Below are 25,811 nucleotides of genomic sequence, written 5' to 3' on the forward strand. Positions count from 1 at the left end.
TACTGAACGTCGGGAATATGAGCTACACCTAAAAAAAAAATTATTAACAAAAAAATTACGCTATTTTTAGAAGCACAATAATTCTTATTGCTAAGCGGAGATTGCCCCTTATTGCTTAATGTGTGAAAAGGTTTTTATAGAAATTTTTAGATTTAATTTAAATCTCTTCGAAACCCTTTCTACCGGGAGTGGGCTTTAAAGCCGCGCTACTCTGAGGATCGATCCGTTGACAAACAGACTCGACCAGAGCCACGTCTTATTGTACAACTTTTTTTCTAAATATCGATATACAAATATAGTAAAGTATATCCCGAATTTTTGGACGAATATTCACTACGTTAAATCATAATTTATGAGTGTGTGTATACTAACCGGGATCGATTTATATGGACGAAAGTTAACCGATATCGCGCCATCGATTTTTCGATAGGATTTGGGCTCAGGAAAAAAAGTTCCACTACGCATACCCAAAAAAATAATTTTCGAGCCTGCAAAGTTTCATTTTTTTTTTTACTTTTTTTCGACTTTTATTTTTAAGTTTTTTTTCATGACCTACTAAAAAAATTTTCATATGTATCCCTGTCCGGCCCAAAAATAAAAATCATGGTCGAAAAAAAGTAAAAAAAAAATGAATTTTCGCAGGCTCGAAAATTATTTTTTTTGGGTATGCGTAATGGAACTTTTTTTCCTGAGCCCAAAGCGTATCGAAAAATCGATAGTAGGGCTGGGACTATCCGCATATTCGAATATCCGGATAACCATACGGATATCCGTTGACACAAAAAAATCCGGACGGCATGGATATCCGGTTAATATTCGGATGTGAAACTATCCGTATATCCGGATTTATGAAGATCCGGTTAATAGCCGTATAGCCGTATTTATGGATATCCAGTGAAAGCAACAAATTGATGTACCATATATGTTTATTTAACATTAATAACAATAAATTCGTGGGGTATTTAAATCAATTAACAGGGAATACAAAAAAGGCTCGTATTGAGAATTATGTAATATGATGTTAAACTATTTTCTTAATAATAATTTAATAATCTACAAACATATTTTGTGAATAATTTTTCGATGTTTGCTTCGTTCAATTCTGATATGCAGATATTCAAATTTTATATTCCAGTATCCGGACATACGGATATCCGGATTTTCCATTTACGAATCCGGATAGCCGGATTTTTTGCTTAGCTAATCTGGATGCAGTTCGCAGCCCTAATCGATGGCGCGATATCGGTTAATAAATCGACCCAGTCTAATGTATACATATTTATGTCTTATGTAATGTGTAATCTCATATCCCTGTCCCTTTATGTGCTTGACCCGTTTATGTAACCATCCATGTTCTATGACTTTATTAAGCGTAGTTTTTTATTTCGAATTTACAGGAGGAAGGCTGGCTGATGGGACTGAAAGAAGGCACAACAGAGAAAGGATTATTCCCAGCTAATTTTACTCGGCCGATCTAGTTTAACAACCGAGTTGACAGAGAGCAACAATAGCGATCGGCCAGTGCAATGAACAAAAGGGCAACTATATATAACATACATATACATATATGTACATATATATGTATATTTATACAAAACATAAGAGTTATTTAAGTCAAAGAAACAGAAATTGACAGTGAATGATGCATCACGGAAAATATTTCACAAAGCGATGAAAAAAATTGTTCGACAATGTGGTTATATTGGCTACAGCAATTGTTAAAATTGTTAATACTTTTTATATAAATATGTATTTATGAATCCTTTTTCTGTAGAAAAATCTATTTTACTTTATTATCAAAAAAAACAAAATCGCATTTAAAATGCAAAACAAATAATCGAATATCATTTCGAAATATGTGTTTGCAAAGTTCAAACGTATGTATTCATATATGTGAACATAGATGGGCACATTGCAATAATTGCCAAAATGCGCTAAATTAAAATTTGTATACATGTAAATCAGTTTAAATTCATCTCGGTACGTAGCACTTTGAAATCCAATCATATCAATATTAAGATAAAGTGTACGTATGTATGTATGTAGAATTTTTACTGGTAGTGCACACTGCATCGATGTTCTGAAGTAACCCTGCAAAAAATCGTGCGATTAATCCCTAAAGAGATTGGTCTCAGATTGATCTCTTTTGTCTACATTTGGGCATAATTGATCCCCTATAGTCCCTTTAGGGTACATTTGGGATTATTCAGTTTGATATCTATGTAGAAATATTAGAAAAAACAGCAACGAAGTAAAATAAAAAAGATTACAGGTGATTGCATCGAATTATTTAAGAAAAAATGCGGCGCCCTATATCGAACCTAAATTACTAGGAATTAACGACTACGCCGGAGTTAGGGTTTTCTCAATTAGTTTTTGAAGCTTGGAAAACCCTTCGATTGTGTTTCTGTCATGAAAAATGCGTCTGGGCCCTATTTGAGTCCTTATTGATCCGAAAAGGGACTAGCCTTCGTATGTTCCCATATGGATACAGAGGGGATTCGTCCTATCGATCCCTTTCGGGTATGAACAATGAGTACATACAATTAGTCTCTTCATAGAACATCCTCAAACAAAAGGGAACAGTTCAACTCATACAAAGAGATCAAAACTGGCATTGTTCGTATACTGCATTGCGACTCATCCCGGATTCATCCTAGACTAATCGCATTTTTTGCAGGGAAGTAAGCGCATATACATACTATGCACATCTATGTATGTATATATTTATTATTTACTAACATACGCACATGCATACTAATATATATACATACTTAATTTTCTCGTGTAAGCATGTGCGAGGTTACTAACAAAAGTTCGCCGATTTATTGCTTCTTCAATATTGTTTTATAAAATTATAAATGCAAATATTTTACGAGACCACTTTGATAATTTCAAAAAGATTCAGTAAGCTGGACACAATGAAACCAACACAAACTGAAAATCGCTTGACACATCTTCGGCTTTCGACCAAAACTAAAACCACTTCACAGTAGATGTGCACCGTGTCTAACCACGATTTTCAATTTGTTCCGAGGATTGCAGAAAGAACGCCAAAATTACAAGTTCGACCTCAATAACAATGTAAGATATGATTTCCTTTTCAATTGGACATGAATGACATGCCTCTATATCGACCAATTTATAAATATATGACCCCAGCCAGCATTTTTTGAAAATTTTGATAAAAAAATATTCAAATATCATACCCCAAGATGATTAAAAACGCTCAAATTTAAAAGCATTTTCTGTTCGAAAATTAACGTATCGTCGGGAGAAAAATGTACCATAAATGTGATTATTCTTGAATAATCATTTATGATTCCTATTTCGAAACACTTTTTATTCATCTTTTTATCATACTTGATATTACTGGAAGATTGTACTTTACTTCTTTTGTAATAACATTTGATTACTTTTCACAGTCATTTTTTGATCACATTTAAGAACAATTTTCAATCATATTATATGATGGTTTGGAATCGTTTGTGAATAAGATTGTGATTCATTTTTCCATCATATTTAATACATAACTAAATACTATATAAAGATCATATTTCATCAGGGGGTGAAAGCATCTGTAAGCTCGGAAGTAAGCTTTTTGAACCGCAGGTAGTAATTAACTTGACCGTTGTACACACACACGACTACGTCTCATATTATTCTTTAAATATAACTAGATGTTTTCGACAATCATAGCTCATGGAGGATGTTGAAGCCGGGTCCAGGCGTGTCTATCAAGCTTAACTTACCAGCGGTTAAACAGCTTGCAACTTCCGTACATCGGTTTCATCCAGTATGTCTTTTCTGGGAAGCCGCATCTAGAGAAATGCTAGAAGACATCTTAGGTTAGCAGCAGCATTTATATTACGTTTAGTCTTGAATATGTGTTGTATATTTGTAATTTTTTGTGGATTTTATGATTGAAAAATTGTGAGCTAATGAAGAAAAATCAAATTTTCAATGAGAAGTATAGTTTTAACAAGTAAAAAATTCATCATTTATTCAAGAAAGGTAGTCTGCTAATATTAAGAAAGTTGATTGAAAAATGATTTTAAATTTTTGATCACCGAAGTTAAAGAATTTAAATTCAAAAATGATTCCAAATTGTGATTGAAAAATTGTTCTCAGTTATTGATCATCAAAAGCAAACAAGTTTTATTATTCTCTATGTTCATTTTTATAAAATCTTAAAATTTATTCATCAAAGTTATTCGAAAATTATTTCAAAAAGTGATCGAAAAATGATTTTCAGTTTTTGATCATTAAAAGTAATCTTGTTTTATTATTTATTTTATTCAACTGTATGAAAACTCAGTATTTATTCGCAAGGAGAAATCAAATTGTATTGATATGAAGGAAAGTTCAAAAATTTATCATCTAAATGCTGTGTAGGATGCTGTGTGGGACGTATACTACAAATATTTGTTCAAAATATGTATCATCTCATGCTCATTGAAATTTTAATATGCAACCCCTTAACCCTATTGACCTGTATCTTTTTTGAAACGCCTATCCTTTGGAGCTACGAAAATTTGCACTCAAGGTAAAAGTGGGCCCAACGTAGGGCACACTAATAGCTTATTCAGAAAAGCATATGGAATGTTTCGAATAGTCGGGAGAAATGCACAGAGTCGTCCTTGGCAGCTTTATAGCCCAATTATACAATTGCAGACAATCATCCTTTGTAGCTACAACAATTTAAATACTTGGTATAAAAGTGGCGCCCAACATGCGGCACACTAATAGCTTCGTTAAAAAACAAGATAAGGCCCGACAGATGTTTCGCCAGGTGCAGCTCATCTAACAATTTACCAGTAAAATTGTATGTGCAGATTAGCTGACCTGCTATTTTATTAGCCAAATTGAATGGTCGAGAAGATCATTATTATGATAAATAGAGAAATTTTTTTTTTTATTAGTCACTGATAATCAAAAGTCAAGCACAAAGTTTATGTAGAGCCCCTGTCCCAATTTCTTATGTTGTATATTTCCTATGGATGGTTACAGTAGATACTTAGTAGCCCCTGAGGTAACAACAAGGTGTTTATGTGAAGAATACAACTCAAACTTTGTTCATATAATTTTTTGGTCAAGTAAGCGAACTTTTGTTCTACCCTCGCACGTATACATTTTGTTATGGATATTTTTTTGTCATTTATTGCGATTTCAACATAATAATTTATTGTAATTAATTGTTTTATTTTGTATATATATATTGCTTGAGGAAAAGCACAGTTGATTGAAAATAATGACGCAAAGAAGTTAAAATGTTAAATAAAATATATCCACATAAACCAATTTTTTCGTATATATAAAATATATACACCTGTGAGTAAATTATAAGCAGCAAAATATCTGTTATTATAATTTTATTATTTTCTGTTAATTATAAAAAAAATATAGAATAAATTCAAACGCGAAACTATGTGAACCAATTTCCAAAACGTTTTTAAAATAGTTTGAAAATAAAAGTTTTTAAAGTTTAAAATTTTTTTCGAAATTAAAGTTTTTAATAAATAAACGAAAATAAGAAAAAATGGTTAAATTTGGAAATCATATCCACTATGCAACAGCCGGATGGGTATTGGACCAAACCCACTTTATTGTAGAGAATGAGGCTTAAGTAGACAAAGTACTATCTCCGTTTTTCGAAGTTAGCCTCCAAATAATAGATATCGGCTTTCGAAGTTCGAAATTCTACATTTCGAAATTTTATTTTTTTGTTAACGCGTTCAGCAAATTAAAAAAATAAAAATGTGGTCGTGGTCCGCCTTTTTCATTTATTTGAATGGCTGAATTCTTTCTTTGAAAAATTACAGCACGAACAATTCCAGTGGAGAGCATGTGCAGACATGAAAGTAGTAGCCACTATCATGGGACTATCTGACTTTTCACCTCGTATAACAGCTGTTATACTAACTTTCTCAAAAAAAGAATTCAGCCCTTCAGCTAGCGAAAGCCGATATCTATTTTTTGGAGGCTAACTTCGAAAAACGGAGATAGTTCTCTCTCTACTTAAGCCTCAATCTCTACAAAAAAGTGGGTTGGGTCCAATAGCCAGAAAAAAAGTTGATTTTGTCGCATAGTGTATTTGCTGCGTTTTTACTCGCATTTTTTCTGTGGGTATAAGTTTCTCTGTTTTTTGTCCGCTCAATATAACGCAAATATATATATTTTTTTTAATTCCAGGTTCGATTCGATCTCAAGGCCTATAACAATCCCCCCTATTGCGAGTGTCGATCGGAATAGAATCGACAATTTGTCGATTCCATTTTTTGCATTTAATATTATTACTATACAAATTAAACGCCAAATCTTTGGACCATTATAAACAGTTATTTTATACAAGACAGATTTTGCTATTTTTTCAACTTTTCGATACATTATAAAGATAATCGATTATCGCTCAGCGGTCGACTATCTACTGCAATCGACACTCGCAATGGGGGGAATAATTTTTATGATAATTATTTTTTTTTTAATTTTCCTATAATTGAAAAACAATTTTTTTTATTTTGGAATAGAAGATAGAAATATTTTTCAGACTCCTGCCATAGCTGCAAGGATACATAGATTCATTTCGAAGGTTGCTAAAGCTTCATCAGCAGTACGCTTTAGGCACACTGTGCTAACCATTTAGCTACACCCCTGCAAAAATCGCGAGTACTCCATGCATGCATGTATGGAGTACTCGCTATGGACCAACCGAGTTCTCCAAAATTAACCACAATTCATACAAAAAATATGGTGCAGTTAACATTGCGATGTCCTAGGACTGGACCATATACTCCAGCTCCGCATTACATCGGAGTAATCGATGGAGTACCCACAGTTCAATAAACATCGTGTAGTGATTACAATCGTTAAAAACGAGCAATGATCGGCTTACAATAAGTTCGTGTAGAAGCATGAGCTGATCCATTGCGGCATTAAAGTGGAGTATAATGGTAAGTACTCCACATGATCCAACGAGTTTTGCAGGGACAGCGTTGGTTTGTTTGACTGATAAATCGCTACTTATATTCCTCTAACTAAAAAAAAACAATTATTATCATAAAAATTATTGTTATAGGCCTTGAGATCGAATCGAATCTGGAATGCTTTATCAATAGGCTGATAAAAACAAAAACAATTGTTATTTAAAGAAATTAGGAAAATTTCTTACATGCTTTCCTTAAGTATTGCTTTTTTTATTGTTTATTTAAATCTTATATTGTTATCAAATTTTTTGTGTAATTGTGTGTTTCCTAGTAAATAAATTCTATTTGTCGAAAAAATATAAATTCTACACGCAATTCTATTTTTTATTTAACCTATTATTGAATCCACGTACATAAAGGTTTCTTGTAGGGAAATTTTTTTATCTAATATAGCACGAGTCGCAGCTAATTACATTTTTTTGTGTTGTTGTTATTTTTTTAAATATTTATATATCTAAATATATAAGTTACTAATAACAATTTGTAAAAATCATCTGATCGACATACAGACATAGATACCTAGTTATATAATTAATTAATATTGATTAGAAAATAATTTAAAATTATGTGGAAGCTTTGAAATATTTTTGATCGTAGTAGGGAACTGAATTTGAAAATCATTTACATTTTTAGCACATCAAAACGAATTACATATCAAACCTTATATATAAAACTCGTTATATACGATGTAGATAAATCATTAAAATTTACGACACAACTCTTTCCGATCGATTGAAAGAAGTTTTTTCATTATCAATCAATGGTCACCAGCAAGCAATGAGAGCCAAACGCTAAATCCCTGTTTTTGGTTTTCACTAGGTCAAATTTGAGCACAAACTTGGCTATATCAATCGAAACAGCTTGTCAAACTACGTCAAATTTTCACTCAATCGATAACTATTCAACTGTCAAACTGTTTCTAAAAATTATAATAAATTACGGATCTAACGAGTACTATTTTTGCGCTATTTCACATATGTCATTAATCCGAACCACCATTTCAGAGGCATTGTGATTTAAAAAATGAATTTCGATCACGTATAGTAAACCGTAATACGTGCCCAGGCACTGCTTTATCGATATAGAGCCAGTAAACTGACACATAATGGGAACGCTTTGATCCCAACTGACCAGCCGGTAAACTTGAGGCAGTTTTTGATGTCAGTAATTTTGACCTAAAGAAAACAAACATAAGTGACAAGTCCTCAATATAACTCTGACGAAAATCTTTACCACCAACTAAGGAAACTATTATGTTCGGAAAATGATAAACTTTTTCCCGTACTACACAAAAAAGTTCAAAATGCTATCCACTGAATTGAAAAAAAAAAATTGTTTATTTAGGTTTATAAAATTAAAAAATTGCTTTTATGGCACCCTGTAAAAACAGCGAAACTTCTTATTTCCCCATAACTTTCCTATTTCGAGCTTGTTTTTGATTGGTATCCTTTGTGAGGATTTCAAAAGTTTTAAATGTGTTTTTGTGGCATCCTGAATAGCGATTTTTTCCACAAACTTTTCTATTTAATCTTGAAATAGTTGAATGGTACATTTTTATGAAGGTGAGAGTTGCGAATATGTTTTTGTGGCACAATGTCGTTTTTTTCTTGCTTTGTTTGATTTTGTCGTATACTTTATACGATGCCATACCTTAATTAATATTTAGGCCGTTCCAATGAGCCATCCAGCTCTGGGCCACGGTCAAACCTCACGGGAACTACCCGAATCAACATTACTATAAAAGCAGCACTCAACTCATGTGTTCACATAACAGGGTGCCTGTTATTTGAAATTCAAAATAGATCATCAAACTAACAACTGGTTTTATTAGTTCTGTAAACCATGCCACAAATGCAATATATTTTCCATATAAAATTGAACGAGATTTTGCATTAAAAAAACCTGCTGTACAAAACTTTTAAAATTTAATTCTGTCAAGAGTTTCGTGCAATAAACAAAGATGCTCCGTGAGGACCCCACATAAACTGAGTGAGTTCATAGTGTTTTTCTACCATGGTTTTTTATGAAACTATTTTTCGACCTCAATAATTTGTTATTGAACTTCAAGTAAAAATGTATGGGATGCCGAATGGAAAAAAGTTGGCAAATATTGGTCATCCGACTGCATATGTCTGTAAGCACTACCAAGTAAAAAGGGTAGGCTGTCAAAAATTTTCCACAAAAAACGAAATCAACAGAGCCACCCTGTAGATACGAAATTGATGCGGATCACTCCGTTTTTGCATTTGCATGTCAAAATTTTATCGGGATCTGGAGCAGTGCTCAATGGAACTCATATATTGTGATCACAATATATTAAACGTGTAGCTTTTTGAAGAGACAGAAATCGTCTTCAACTTTAAAGCTGCAAGTATGCACCGACGTGTGTCGTACGTACGGACGTTTGTCGTACGAAACACGTTTGACCGAACCCTCGAACCCTGTTTTGTTTACAGCAAAGCACTGTTGCCATTGACCAGTTTGCATGCACGCTTATGCAAACATCAAGTTTTGGAATTACAATTTTTCATTTTATTTATTTATTTATTTATTATTTAAAGTCGACGACAAACTATGGTCGACTGCATAATATAAAAGATATATAAATATACAACTCAAAAGATAAAATTTAAGATATATCGAGCTTTCAACAATGTTATATTACAAACAAAGAAAGATCAATGAACATTACTATTTAATTTCAGAATATAATAATAATAAGAAATATGAGCAGAAATAAGATCTTATGCCGAAATCTTATACTGGCGGAATGCATCAGATTCCGCTCAGCATGATTTCGGAATGCAGTGGATTCCAATCTCCCTGTTGGAATGCAACAAGATTCCAATCAGCATGTCATGGGAATACGGCAGTGCTAAGAGTAGTGTAATGAGGATACGCCATCACAAGGCATAAAAAAGTAACATGACCTGTGTTGTTGGAATGCACCGGATTCCAATCAGCTCGATGCCTGACCCATAAGATTATACTTCCGGACTGCATACGATTCCGGTCAGTGACTCATGAAAAAGCATGTTTTTTACGTTGTTGGAATGCACCAGATTCCAATCAACACAGTACTGTCTTGTTCCTTCTTAATGATACATGCTGATAAATGTTCCTCCATCCTTAAGCGAGATAGTTCCTGTTTTTTATCGAAGGAATAAAATGCCGGCAAATTAAATTAGCTTGCATCTCTTAAATAAGATAGGCAAGTATTGCATTACGTATAGTGGCAAAAGTACATTCAAGACTGATGCAGCTATACAAGTCATTGTAGTGCGCGCACCAGATAAGAAGAGGATTATTTTTAGCAAAGTTTCGTCGACAAAGGGGTAAATAGAAAGGAACGTAGTGTCTGGATACTCTAGGGGGAACCGCAAAAAACAAGCGGCTGAGGAGGTCCGCGGAATCAATTTCTCCAATAATGAGCTTATGGATGAACAATACCCCCAGTAATATTCTCCGATTTTCCAGAGTGGGTAAGTTAATAAGAAGAAGTCTACTTCTGTATGGAGGAAGGTGGAGACTTGTGTCCCAATTAAGGCCGCGCAATGCAAATATCAAAAATTGCTTTTGAACTGACTCAAGACGCTTTATATGCTTTTGAGAAACAGGGGACCAAACGCATGAGCAATACTCGAGTATTGGACGAACCAGCGATGTGTAAAGAACCTTAGTGAGGTACGGATCATCGAACTCTTTAGCCCATCTTTTAACAAAATGGCAGAAACAAATACTGAATAAGAATTTCTAGTTCATTTATTTGTAACTTCCAATTTTATATAATAATTTTAGGATAATTTAACAAAATTATAACAATCATTAGGCCTTTTTATATAATAACTGCAATTGGTCCAAACATAGCACACAAAATATTTAATGGGCGACTCTGTCTTGTGAGAGAGCGATCATCTGACACGTTCTTACGGAAAAAATCTAAATTGGTTTGATTTCTACGTTCCGCGCTACGTACGTACGTGGGTTGAACGTCGGTGAGTTTTCGTTTACATTGCACACTCATAAGTTAGGTCGTGTCAGCTGACACGTTTTTTCTACGTACGTTCGTGGGTAACTGACACTTTAGATCTTCCATTACCATGTTTTTAGGTTAAGGCACCCACATGAACCAATAGTCGATATGTATCTATGACTTTTTAACCGTTAAACTTAAAGCAGATATTAACAACCCGATAACCAGGGTGGCATTCAAAAACATTATCACAAATATGCAAGTGAAGTTAATAAGTGTAGCGAAGTGTAAACATGCGAGTAAAAAAATTGCGACAATAATTATTTGAAAATTTTATTTGTCATACGTCGCACATTTTATTGTTAACATACGTAATTGAAAATTTAAAGTCGTTTCGAAAATGCAAAGAAATTAACACACGAAATTGCTTTGAATCCATATTTTCAAAAATAACAAAAGTTTCTTCAACTATCACAATCGCTGTAACTTATAAACAAATGAATGAAATAGCATTCAAGATTGACAGGTTAAGTTTGAAGTAGGCGCGATTTTCCGAAGAGATTTTATTATTTATAATTTTTCCTACATATTGGCGGGATGGAACCTGCATGTTTTGCGCCGTCTTCGAATGTCATCTGCAAGGCAGGTGAGCCTTCACTAAGAAGCTTTTCATGGCAGAAATGCACTCGGGGTATTTGCCAAATCCCTGCCGAGGTGCGACCCGGCTTAGAAAAACTTGTTCCTAATTGAAAAAACCGAACCCAGAATCTCCGGTGTGGTAGGCGGAGCACACTATGACCACACCACGGCGGACGTCAAGGTTCATACTTTTTAAAAATATGAATTTAATCATAGTCCAAAGTTCACGTGTTCAAATGAGTTGGACTACTCAAAAAATCCTACAATTATAAATAAAAATATGGAAATTTTCATAAAAGCTAAACAAAAAAATTCAAGCTTTCCAGTTTTTTTAAAGATAGGTTTGTTTTACAATTTATTACACTTTTTTTTATGAAGAGAAAATAAAATCGGGAAAAATAACAAATCAAATTTGCAATATATTTTTACTGCTATTTTTTTACTCGCAGGTGTACATACATTTTTTATGCATATATAAAATAAAGCACAAACATTTAAAAAAAAGTAATGAAATTTTTTACACAAATTATAAATTAAATATACATATAAAAGTTATAATATACTATGAGCGCGGTAATAAATCTAAAAAAAAATTTTAAAAACAAAATATATCATAAATACAAATACAAATGCAAATACAAAAATAAAAGAATTAACAAAACCAGTGCCAATATACATACAAACATATATGTACATATATGTAGATGTGTATTTACATATATTTAACGTATAACAAGAACCAATTAGAGAGACTTTAGAAGGATACATATATATATATTTTTTTTTTATTTAATAAGCATTATATTCAGTTCTCGACCAAAAATAATTTGTTTAAACGGTATTTAAAAAACAAACAAATAATTAAATAGAATTTATTTTTTTTTTGTTCATTTACTTAATGCGAGCTGCAATAAATTTTATTTTTAACCAATATAAGCTATCTCGTTAAATTTTTTTGTAGTTAAAATATATACACATATATACATACATACGTCAATCAAATGCCAATACCAATGCCAAAATGTTAATACAACACATACATATTTTGCACAATTTTATAGGCATTGTATTATTTTATGCTTCCATTATTCTTTTCAAAAGATAATAAGTTTTATTAATGAAAAAGTGTGTAGGGCGTTAAAAAAATATATAAACCATACATTATACATATATTAATACAATCAAGAACTGAAATAAATCAGACAATTGTATTTAGTAATATTTAAATGTTACGGAAGATACATGCATACAAAAAACATATTATTTACAGCCATTGCTGAGATCAACCTTGAAAAATATGACAATTTACGAAACAACAAATAAATAATATTAACTAATAAAATGTATAATGTATAAATGGATTTTGTTATTGGGGCTATTTTGGGGTCATTAATACAGCTTGCATTGTATTCTTACACAAGCAATTATTATGATTGGTTTCCATTAGGTCAAAATGACTTACAAAAACTGTCTAAAGCTGACTCGCTGGTCAATTGGGGTCAAATGCGTTTCCATTAAGTCACTTTACTTACTTGAAGTGGAATGAGCAGTGCGTGGTCAAAACACATGCTTAAATATTTTGCTCATTCATTATACAACCCATTTCATAATTTTCCCGTGTTTCACACGCTTTGGCATTACTGATTGATCCGACGCCTTTTGACAAGACAAACGAAATTGCCAACATGTTAACAAAAGATATTTGATTGTGAAATTTGCCATACAGTTGTACAATAGCCGTTTTCACTTATTGGTCAATTTAATTGGCACTTTGTAGTCAAAATGGACGGCAAAGGCATTTGCGTTGTTTGGAATGTCGTTTTCATTGAAATTGCCATGTTTGTGGTCAAATTTTAAAAGCAAGTGTATCATAACTTGTTAAGAGCCGTTGTTGTTGTTGTGACAGTGCTTCGACCCATCCAATAGGTGCAACCACTCACAAATTGTCATCAATACCTAAGGAAACTTGCTGTTGAAGGAGGTCGTCTATGAGTATGGTTCACAAGAGAGGAGAGAGTACACCCCAGACTGGGTCGATTTATTAACCGATATCGCGCCATCGATTTTTCGATAGGATTTGGGCTCAGGAAAAAAAGTTCCACTACGCAAACCCAAAAAAATAATTTTCGAGCCTGCGAAATATCATTTTTTTTTACTTTTTTTCGACTTTGATTTTTAAGGTTTTTTTCATGCCCTAATAAAACAATTTTCATTTGATTGTAAAATTTTAATATATATATATATTTTTTTTTTTCAAATAACTGTTATCGGCAACGTTTTTAGCGGAAATTTTTGGGTCGGACAGTGTATACATATGAACATTTTTTTAGTACGTTATGAAAAAAACCTTAAAGATCAAAGTCGAAATAAAGTAAAAAAATTAAATTTCGCAGTCTTGTAAATTATTTTTTTGGGTATGCGTAGTGGAACTTTTTTTTCCTGAGCCCAAATCCTATCGAAAAATCGATGGCGCGATATCGGTTAACATTCGTCCATACAAATCGACCCACCCTAGTACACCCCCTTGAGGGCATCCCCTAGTGGACACAACTGGTTCATAGTTTTGAATAGATTAAGCCAACTGCAAAAAAGGAGTGATGGTCCGCTTTTTCAAAGTATCGAGCCTGGCAAAGTTCAGATAATAATAATTCTTTAGTCATAACTACTGATAGAACGATACGAGTACTGAGACAGTAGTATCGATACTTTTCCAAAAAATACTCTAGTATTTTGTACTCGATTCTTTTTTCCAAGTTTTGATTGAACTATCAATACTTTACCTCAATTTTTTGTTGTTATATCGGCCTACTGACTTGTAAAACCGCCGGTTCTAATCGAGCTCAAGGCCTATAGAACCTGAATACTCTTGCATCCATCAGCTAAAGGACACGCAGCGCCATCTATTTTTGAAAAAAATAGGTTTATTAAAGGCAACGTTGCCAAACTAAAGATAAGAAACTAACAAATTATCTGGCTCACAAATTGAACCAGACTTCTATCTGGCTCAAATCATTTTTGTTGCATTCATCATTGTATTCTACATCCGCCTTCGTTTGATCCTACATGCTTATGTAAAACAGGTTCGATCAGTAGCGCGCAATCATTCCAACGGAGTCACAGAAGAGGAAATGCAGAGTTTAATCACTTCTGAGTATATTCGCATGATTAAATGTGAATAGAAATTTTGTTGTAAGATGAAATCAAGCAATTTGTCCGTTGTAAAAAAAAAACACGGCTAATATAATCATGAGATTCCTTGATATTTTCTCGCTTTGAAGCGACCAAAGCGTTTATATAAATTTGTTCTTATGCATTTTTGTAAACAGCTATAGAAATGAAATTTTTCATGAGGGAAACACGTTCTTATTATTTAATGGAAAACGGCAGATTGAGCCATAGTACAGGTTATGTGCATTCTGCTACATATCCTACTTGTAGACCTGTACTATGGATTGAGCGACACTGACACCATCCGACACGAAAAAGTAGTCAATTTCTGTAGCAAGCAAAGCATATGAAGAAGAATTAGATATTTGCTTTGGCTAAGGTGTTTTCATTTTACAATAACATTGATATGATCAGTCTGAACACCCGCGCCGTAAGCTCTGCTTACTCCAAACTGGAAAAAGAAGCTATAATATGGTTATGGTGTTGACTGAGGACAAAGCGAAGTCGTGCAGCGCATTTGTGCCTTGAAAACCACGCTACTGCTGCCAGCCATAATTTCGAAATAGTAAAATACTTAATCGATTTGCAGGCCAGCATTAACACAAGCAACAACATCAGCTCTGATATCCAGTGAAAGATCAATCTTGCCAATGAATGCTGCTTTTGACTAGTTAGGCGAATTAAAATTAAGTCCTTTCTCGACAAACGAAAATCATGCTCAACATGTAACTTATCGTACCCGTCCTGCTTTATAGTGCTGAAGCAATGGCCATGACATCACATAAAGCGGCTCTGGGAGTGTTCGAGAGAAAGGTTCTTCGAAAAATTTACCGACCTCTACGCATTGGCGAGTACCGAAAAAGATTTGTTGATGAGATGTTCGAGCTTTACGCCAACATCAACATAGTCCAGCGAATTAAAACGAAGCGGCTACGCTGGCTAGGCCATGTTAATCGAATGAGAGATGACGCTGGTGGAAAACGATTTAAACTCCCTTGGACTGACGAGCTGGCGAAACGAAGAAGCGACTGGCGAGCCTTGTTCGACAGCCGACAGCCATAACCGTTTAAAAGGCGATTGCGTTAAACACAGCGATATAAAAAAACTTTTTATGTGGCGGGGCTTTGACATACAAAAAATCCATCTTCCACGATGTTCCTTCGACAGCTTTTACACAGAGACAAGAAATGGAAATTAATAAGACAAATAAATAGGCTGTGATAGGCGAATGGAACGAATAGCGGGGCCTTAAAGGTGGATTTACATAAACACTTTGGTCATGCCTTAACAACGCCATAAGATATAATGTAATGCCTTTGCCGGATTTAATCCGACATGTTCCGGTACTAGCACATTCTGATACTAGCCCGGTTGCCCTGGTAACGATTTTTTGAGCCCTCATTCCTCCGGGTCTGTGGATTTTAGTCACCTCTTACTACAGGCATACCTAATGGGAGAACATTCTGGCCTATAGTCAAAATATGGTAGTGTAACGAATTCTGGGGATTTCTGATTATTATGCACCTCCTGCCAATGTTCGAATCGCTGAATTGTCGAATAAGTAACTCCAATATTGAGTATTGCAAACTGATGTTTATTTAAATGAATTTGGGAGTACTTCACAACAATACTTCACTTCATAGTAGCGTGTTTAAAGGGCCGTTTAAATTTGGCGTATCCATATCCATATAAAACAGCTGATCCAACCAACCATATGGAAATCAATGTAATGGGTCAAGGTCCAATTAATGGTGACTTATAACCATAAAACCATAACCAGATAAAACAGCTGATCGAACCTACCTTATGGAAATCAATTTAATCGATTAATGGTGCCATACCATAACGCCATAACCATACCATATCTAACCAATTTGTTTTTGCTTTCTCGCCATATCCACAACCTAAAAATATTTGAGTTGGTGAATTTATTAACTTTTTGTAGATTTTATTCATTGTTTTGGATACGTGATAACTAAGAGACCTTTTTTTTGTGGAATATGTTTGCAATTTTTTGTGTTTTCTTAACGCCCTAGCCATAACCATACCATAGCCAACCAATTGGTTTTTGGTTTGGTATTTGAGTTGGAGAATTTATTAACTTTTTGTAGATTTATTTATTGTTTTGGATACGTTCTGACTAAGACGGCCCAAACATGACACAAAAGCCATGCGCAAATATAAAACGACGGAATTTGTGCAAATAAAAATTTTGACATACACGGCTCAAAAACACTGCGCAATATTCATTTTTAATGTAGCGCAACAAATGAAACATGTGTTTTAATTGTATAAAAAAGGCACTAATTGTATAAAAAAACACTATTTATTTTCCACAGTGCTGGTAATTCACAGTATAAGTCGAAAAACTCGCACCAGAAGCGTTTATTTTCCATTGTATTTATAATATATATATTTTAGTTGCAAGACCAGCTCAACTCATTGCAGCACTGCGCAATATTCATTTTTCAACTAGCGCAACAAATGAAACATTGTTATAATTGTATAAAAAATTATTATGTATTATTGAATTTGTGTGAATTCCTGTTACAAGCTAGAGATGGTCCTTAAGCCTTCGATATTAACATTTTTAAGCAACAATTACTGATGTTATATTATCAGAAACCACAGGTAAACTGTGTCACATTCACCACACACGAAGAAAAAAGCATGTGCAATATTTGCAGACATGCGTAAATATCAAAATCGTTTTGATTTTAGCACAGTTCTCTGCGCAAATAGCGCAACCAGTGCACACACCGGGCAAATGCTTGCAAATTGGTAATTGGCACAAGGATACTTGAGCCGTGTAATTGGCGTATAAGAGGCTTATTTTTTGTGGTATATGATTATAATTTTTTGCGTTTTGTTAATTTTTATGAAAATTTCACGTTTTTTAGGTTAAGGCGCCAATAACTGATGCCATTTGATATGGATAAATAAAAATATGGTTATGACTATGGCGTTATGACTATGTAACCTTTGTCTGGCCCTTAAATCAAACTAATTACTGGTTCCTCAGCTTGCGTGGCTTTCTCGTTTCTCCTAAAATCTAGTCGTTTCGGGAACAATTGTATCTGATGCTTGGCGGCGTCTCCCCTCATGCACTTCAGAATTCTGCAGTTAAACTGTAATGGACTAACTGGGAGATAGTCGATTTCATTAAGCGGCACAAAATCCGCATTGCTGCGATTCAAGAGACTAAACTCACAGCAAGATCTGCATTGCAGACCTGCTCTGGGTATAATGTCCACAGGAAAGACCGCGAGAGCGGAAATGGAGGCGGCCTCGCGTTTATCATACACCACTCTGTGCAATATTATATATTTGATCCTGGCATCGACCGCAGGGACAATGTCTTAGAACGTCAAGGCCTATCTGTCCGGTCAGGCGATGCAAACCTAGAAATCATCAACATCTACATCCCTCCTGCCACCTGTTGCCCCAGTGGATACCGCCCTAATATCAGGGCCTTACTCACTGGCAACAATCGCATTATCTTAGGCGATTTCAATGCCCATCATGATCTATGGCATTCAAACTTGCGGGCGGACAGTAGGGGTGAGATGTTGGCGGATCAAATATAAGAAACGACGCTCTGCACAATAAACGGAGACGCCCCCACACGTATGGTAAGAAGCTGTCACAGCTCGCCAGATATCTCAATCGTGAGCGCAGAACTCGTAAACTGCGTCAACTGGCAGCCGATGATAACATTGGCATCCGACCACCTGCCCATACTTATTTCGCTCGAGCGTACCGCCGACTTCATCGTCACTGAAAATCGCACTTTCATAAACTTCAAAAAAGGAAAGTGGGAAGAATATAAATTCTTTACAGACAACCGCTTTGCTGCCCTCCCTATCCCGACTGATGCCCGCCAAGGGGGGCGTGCCTTCCGTAAGGTCATTGAATCCGCCTCGGCACATTTCATTCCCGCCGGGAGAATTCCCGAAATCCGGCCCCACTTCCCGGCGGAGGCCGCAAACTTAGCGAGAGAACGTGACCTTATAAGACAGCTTGATCCAGGCGACCCCCAAATAAGGGATATAAACCAACGCATCAGATTGCTTGTGGACGAACACAAGCGGGCGAAATGGGAGGAACACCTAAGAGGTTGTAACCTCTCTACCGGTGTGGGTAAACTTTGGTCCACCGTAAAGTCCCTATCGAATCCGACTAAGCACAAAGACAAAGTTTCCATCGCCTTTGGCGACAAAGTGCTGTCGGACGCGAAAAAATGCGCGAGCGCTTTCTGCCGACAATATATAATGCATCCTACGGTCGACAAAGATAGACGGAGAGCCAATAGACACGCACATAAACAAAAATTCAGCGCGTCACCAATCACCATCACCGCTAAAGAGGTTGAGGACGCCATTGGTCGTGCTAAGCCATCCAAAGCAGTGGGCCCAGACGGCATAGCCATGCCGATGCTTAAAAGCCTAGTGAAAGAGGGTTTCAAATATTTAGCGCATTTCTTCAACCTGTCTCTTTCCACATGGCCAAGGTGGTTCCGCTACTAAAGCCTGGGAAACCAGCTAACATAGGTGAGTCGTATCGTCCGATATCTCTCCTATCGCCAGTGGCAAAGACGCTTGAAGCCATTTTGCTCCCTTATTTCCAAGCAAATTTGCAGCTAGCCCCTCATCAGCATGGCTTCAGAAAACTCCATAGCACTACCACCGCGCTAAATGCCATTAGCACCCAGATAAATTGCGGTTTAAATCAATACCCCCACCATAGAACGGTACTCGTAGCGCTAGACCTATCAAAAGCTTTTGATACGGTCAACCATGGCTCGTTACTGCAAGACCTGGAAGGGTCTACCCTTCCCCCATGTCTTAAAATGTGAACCGCAAATTATCTGGGTGGCCGGCAGGCATCGGTGCAATTTAGAAACGAAACATAAAAACCAAGGAGAATTAAACAAGGGGTGCCACAGGGTGGTGTCCTATCCCCACTTTTGTTTAATTTCTACATTTCTAAGCTACCTTCACCACCGGAAGGAGTCACAATCGTTTCCTACGCCGATGACTGCACAATAATGGCCACAGGCCCAGGCCCAAAGATCGGTGCGCTATGCAATAAAATAAACGGCTACTTCCCTGATCTCTCCAGTTTTTTCGCCTCGCGAAACCTGGCATTATCACCGACTAAATCTTCCGCGACCTTATTTACAACATGGAAGTCCCAAATGTCGACCATTTTGAACATCCACGTCAATGGCACTACGCTACCGACTGTCATACACCCCAAAATCTTGGGTGTGACGTTTGATCAGGATCTACATTTTGGTGAGCACGCAGACGCAATTATTCCGAGAATTCAGAGCCGTAACAAAATCCTCAAATCCCTCGCTGGCAGTACCTGGGGAAAAGATAAAGAAACGCTCATGACTACATACAAAGCAATTAGCCATCCGATTACGTGCTACGCATCACCCATATGGTCGCCAAGCCTAAAAATCACCCACTGGAAGAAACTACAGGCCTGCCAAAATACTGCTCTCAGAATCGCCACGGGCTGTCTTCTTATGTCCCCAGAACACCATCTGCATAATGAGGCGAGAATACTCCCCATCAGGGAGAGAAATGAGATGCTGACCAAACAGTTCCTGTTGAATACCCAGAAACCTGGGCATCCCAACAGACATCTGATTGATGAACCAGCACCGCCTAGGGGCTTAAGGAGTCATCTCCGTAAGCATTTTGAGGAAATACGGCACCTGAGAACCCAGCCGTATGAAGTGAAAGAACACAAGCAGGTCCTTGGTGAACTCCATAAACAGGCGTCGGACATTTATGCCGGGAATTGCCCGGTGAATCCAGTACTTAAAGAAAATTATCCAAAACTCGCGGAAGAGGAACGCATACTCCCCAGGGAAGCGCGTGTCACTCTTGCTCAACTTCGTTCTGGATACTGTAACAGGTTAAACTCTTACCTATCCAGAATCAACCCCGACATACAAAATGTATGCCCCGCTTGCAATGTGTCCCCACATGACACCCACCATCTCTTCAATTGTAATGTGGAACCAACGCCTCTAGCACCCCTTTCCTTATGCTCCACCCCTGTTGAAACGGCAAGTTTCCTTGGACTCCCGTTAGAGGATATTGATGACAATTTGTGATCGGTTGCGGCTATTAGGTGGGGCGAGCATTGCTACAACAACAACAACATGCTTGGTTACAAGCATGGCGGAGCGATGCAAGGTGGCAGCATGGGACAGCTGATTATAACCTTTTTTACTTGAATTGATACATCAACTTATGTCGCAGTACGATTTTGACATTGGTCCATCTAATTTACAAAAATATGGAATTTTTATTTATGTTTGTAAGTATATCACCATGCATGCACCATGCATGCGCATGGTTACAAGTATATTTATACAGTATATTTATAGTTTATGGTTTTCTACTAGCCATATGCGTGTGTATGTGTGCGTATCAACTTCTGCTCTTAGCTGATGATTACATATGTGTATGTGAGATATCTCTTGACTTCGATCTACTGGTTATGTGTGTGGAATATTCTTCGTTTCCTTGTACATAAGTGTCGCTGCTTGCTGTGTTTTGTTGCGATTATTTACTAACAGCATACAAAGTTTTTGAACATAAAGATGTTGCATGCGCGAACTTCAGTTGAAAGCAGCGGAGCTTCACAAAATTCTGGTAGGACACTTCACCATACCACAAATTTTAACACAATTTTTAAAATAATTTAAGCACACAAAATACACTGATTGGAGTTTTAGAGAGTAAAAGTTAAAATTCTGAACTGGGGCCCTATTCAGTAACTATGAGTTTTGAAATGTACATTTTTCTTTCATACAAATTATATGAAGAATAGGGCCCCAGATTAGCTGAATGAAAAGTGTACAAATAATTGTTAAATAACAAATAAAGACAGTGGTACCTTAACACATTATGCTGTGATGAGTGGTGAATGTGACTTACTAGAAGGTTGCTTCACATTATTTTTCGTGCATGCAACATCTCTACTTTAAATTTATCTCTGCAGCATAGTGACGTCAACATTCGCCACAACAGGTTCGAATTTTAGTTGCAGCTTTTTGACATAATTTCCTATGAGCTATAAGTCAAAAAGGATGTATTTAATTATAAAACCTTGACTATGACTATGATTCTTCGACTCCGCTAAACCACCGAGGCCACTTACAGATACAAGCACACTGCCAACAATATCTCAACGGATACCAAGTCTTAAAAATAACTAACTGTCATTATCATACTAGAAAAGATATTATTAAAATTCCGGCTTCTTGCCAAATACTAGATAGCTTAATTTCTGCCGCGTGCTCTAGCAACTCTGCTGCCCCCAATAGCTGGAGCCTCGACCTGACGAGCGCAGGACACTAACACAAAAGGTACTTAACCGTTTCTTCCTGCAACTCGGACTTCCTACATCTGCTGTTACTCACGAGGCCTAACTTATAAGCATGTGAAGTCAGAAGGCAGTGTCCAGTATGTCCATCAGGAACCTTAATTCTTCTCTCCTCAGAGATATGAGCCACTGTGTAAATCTCATAAAATAGGATTTGCACATGATCCAAGAAATTGTACAGACCCGCGCTTTCGCTCACGGTTTTCATGTTTGATGGCTTATATGCTCCACTCCTGTTTTCTTTTGATTTCTCCCAAAGGGATTGGGATGCCTATCGGGGACTTAGCGAGTGCTGCACCCTTCTTTGCTAACTCATCGGCCTTTTCACTACCTACTGCCCCTTAATGACTGTCAATCCTGTTAAGATCTATTGTCCGGTTTTGCCAATGCTTCTTTGGTTTTGAGAACACTGGCCCCCAGAACTCTTTCGAAGCTCAGGCACGGGACCATAAATTTAATTTGCCCGATATTAGATGGTGCTATATTGCTTCAGCCATACGGCCTGCACTCAAGCTGGTCCGAATTGAACTTGATAAATATCAGGATCACGTTATTGTTGCGTTTGAGTGTTAAATGTCTATCCGATTCTGGTTCACGCGTCATTGGAACGTTACTAGAGGCTATGACATACTCTACTAAAACTTCTATCTGGCAATGCTGTATTGTTGAACTCTATTATCGACAATTTCCCATATTTTCTTTGATAAACATTTATCGCCTTTGGTATATGATGTTTTCTCCCTCATTCGTTGTCATTCTTTTCAGTAGTGCAGTGAAATTTTTCTTGTGTGGTAATGTTGAAAATTTTGTAATTTTGTAGAAAAAAATATTTATAATTAAATTATTAAGAGAAATATATGCTTAGCACATATAAATCTGAACCAAACAACTTGTAAGCAATGAAATAATCCCGTGCGGTTGTACACGAAAAAAAGGTCCAATAAGAAAGTTGAATACACCGCAGAGAACTATGAATAAGAGTTTGAAGATGTGAGATGCAAACTTTGAAAAAATAATGGTTTAAAAAAATGTGATTAGTTTTTGCAAATAAAGTATTTAAATTTCAAGAATAATTAATGAGAAATTAAACAGCGCACGCTACTAATAAGCAGTTAGTTGAACTTTAAGTAGGTCTGCCGGTCTAGAAATATGTAGATAATTTCAGCTACACTTTTGTGCATATTTTCGATACTTTTTCCCCAGCATTTGCTGATTGTGTTATCATCATGCACCTGAATTTAGAACAAATAGATTTCTGTTCAAAATAAATGGGAAGATTTGCTAGTTTATAGTATGAAAGTTGCCTGTCCGTGGCTAGAGCAAAAATGCATTCAGTTTACTATAAATTTGAAAATAGTGTTTAGTGGGGTAGGAAATGGTTTTTGCATTAACTCTTTAAAGTAGAAGGCCTACAAATCGTAAAGTATTTCGGTGAAAATTTTCTTTTTTAGTTTTTTTTCTTTTCAATAGACCTCGCCCGTCAAATATGCATCGTCTTCGTTGTTATCCCTGGCATGTGTGTATTCGCGTCGGTATTGTAGTTCTTTGACCCGCTACTTGCCGTGTCGGTAAGAATCTTAGCTTTAGCCAATATGCACAAGCGAAACTGAGATGACTAGCTTGTTTTTCTTATTAGATTGTGTGGGATGCAGTAAACTTTTGTCATAAATGTAAAGGAAACGTCACGCAATCTTTTATTGGTTTATTTATATTCTTATTCTCTTTAGCAGCTGATTTTTCTAATTGGAAATAGTGATAGTAGTGTACTTAGTCAAAAAAGTAAATTATTTATTACCTTTTTTTCTGCGAAATTCTTATGAAAACAAATTGATAAAGCTAATGCATTGCGGATGTAGAAAAAAAGGTAAACAAAGATCGTTGCAATTAGAATGTTTTCGCAAAGCCACGAAGTTTTGGAAAATGTTATCAGGTTGACAATAGCAGACTGCCCCTGCAGCTTACACGTGAAATTTGGATAATAATTTACAACAGGGAGCCTCCAAAAATATCGAGAGAGGCGTCAAAAGACGTATGTTGACCTCGACAACAATAATCGGAAGGCGGAAAAGAAAAATTGTATCTGTCCAGAGATATTTGCAGTCGAAGTTGATCGTTTTCACGTAGTTGTAATGTTGTTGTGCACTGAAAAAAACCCGCCAACACATAAAGGTGTTCTGCGCAAAAATACTATGGATCCCACCCCCAATTTCAGAGGGAACCGGGCTCTTTTTAAGATTTCCGTTAAAATCTTTTGAACGAGTTATAATTGGTATTTTCCCCTTCGGAGTGTTGTCTAGGTCAATACGCGTATTTTGATACTTCTCACGATATTTTTGGACGCGTGTTAGCAGTCGAACCTTGTTCTAGACTATTACCCAGGATTACAATTTGTGATTTGCTCCTGAGAACTCAGCCGTATGAAGCCAAAAAACACAAGCATGTCCTCAGTGAACTACACAAACAGGCGTCGGACCTCAATGCCGGGAATTGCCAGGTGAATCCAGTACTCAAAGAACAGTACCCAAAAGTTGCGGAAGAGGAACGCACACTCCCCGGGGAAACACGAGTCACTCTAGCTCAACTTCGATCTTAATACTGTAACATGTTAAACTCCTACCTATCCAGAATCAACCCCGACATACAAAATGTATGCCCCGTTTGCACTGTGTCCCCACATGACACCAATCATCTCTTTAATTGTAATGTGGAACCTACGCCTCTAACACCCCTATCATTATGGTCCACCCCTGTTGAAACAGCAAGTTTCCTTGGACTCCCGTTAGAGGATATTAATGACAATTTGTGATAAACAAGGGATGCCTCAGGGTGGTGTCCTATCCCCACTTTTGTTTAATTTTTACATATCAAAACTACCTTCGCCACCAGAAGGTGTTACTATAATTTCTTACGCCGATGACTGCACAATAATCCGCGACCCAATTTACAACATGGACGTCCCAAATGTCGACCATTTTAAACATCCACGTCGATGGCACTACGCTACCGACTGTCCTACTCCCCAAAATCTTGGGTGTGACGTTTGATCAGGATCTAAATTTTGGTGAGCGCGCAGCCGCAATTGTTCCGAAAATCCAGAGCCGTAATAAAATCCTCAATCCCTTGCTGGCAGTACTTGGAGAAAAGACAAAGAAACGCTCATTACCACATACAAAGCAATTGGCCAGCCGTTTGCGTGTTACGCGTCCCCTATATGGTCGCCAAGTTTTAAAAGTACCCGCTGGAAGAAGCTACAGGCCTGCCAAAATACTGCGCTCAGAACCGCCACGGGCTGTCTTCTTATGTCCCCAGAACACCATCTACAGGCGAGAATACTCCCCATCAGGGAGAGAAATGAGATGCTAACCAAACAGTTCCTGTTGAATACCCAGAAACCTGGGCATCCCAACAGATATCTGATTGATAGATAGATAGATAGATTGATATTTATTATTAATATGTTTACATATTTTTTGATTTCACAATAAATTTTAAATATCACAAATTCATTTTCAATTCACAGACGTCTATGATATATATATATATTAAGTAATAAAAAGTATTTTAGCCTCGAATAAGATCTATACATAGCCGTTTAAAATTCATAATATTATTCTCTCGTTTGATATAATCAGGTAACG

General features: G+C 36.3%; 2 protein-coding genes across 13 annotated transcripts in view; both read left to right on the plus strand.

Annotated features, from left to right (window-relative positions):
* Positions 1 to 12,531, plus strand: part of Amph (amphiphysin) — a 283,794-nt gene extending 271,263 nt beyond the window's left edge. For 4 of the 6 annotated variants that reach the window (XM_067774497.1, XM_067774496.1, XM_067774498.1 and 1 more), the window contains exon 11: positions 1,398 to 12,531. In XM_067774497.1, the coding sequence (XP_067630598.1) occupies positions 1,398 to 1,478 (81 nt within the window). In that variant the 3' untranslated portion in view covers positions 1,479 to 12,531. Of the gene's footprint in view, positions 1 to 1,376 lie in introns of all 6 variants that reach the window. The other 2 variants (XM_067774501.1, XM_067774502.1) reach the window with 1 other exon arrangement.
* Positions 12,532 to 22,911: 10,380 nt separating this feature from the next.
* LOC137244858 (G protein alpha q subunit) overlaps positions 22,912 to 25,811 on the plus strand; it is a 99,017-nt gene continuing 96,117 nt past the window's right edge. Inside the window, exon 1 of one of the 7 annotated variants that reach the window (XM_067774503.1) lies at positions 22,912 to 22,964. The gene's annotated coding sequence lies outside the window, so the exon portion shown is untranslated. Of the gene's footprint in view, positions 23,164 to 25,811 lie in introns of all 7 variants that reach the window. The other 6 variants (XM_067774505.1, XM_067774509.1, XM_067774510.1 and 3 more) reach the window with 6 other exon arrangements.

This window comes from Eurosta solidaginis, chromosome 3 (assembly GCF_040869045.1).
Source record: "Eurosta solidaginis isolate ZX-2024a chromosome 3, ASM4086904v1, whole genome shotgun sequence".
Lineage (NCBI taxonomy): Eukaryota > Metazoa > Arthropoda > Insecta > Diptera > Tephritidae > Eurosta > Eurosta solidaginis.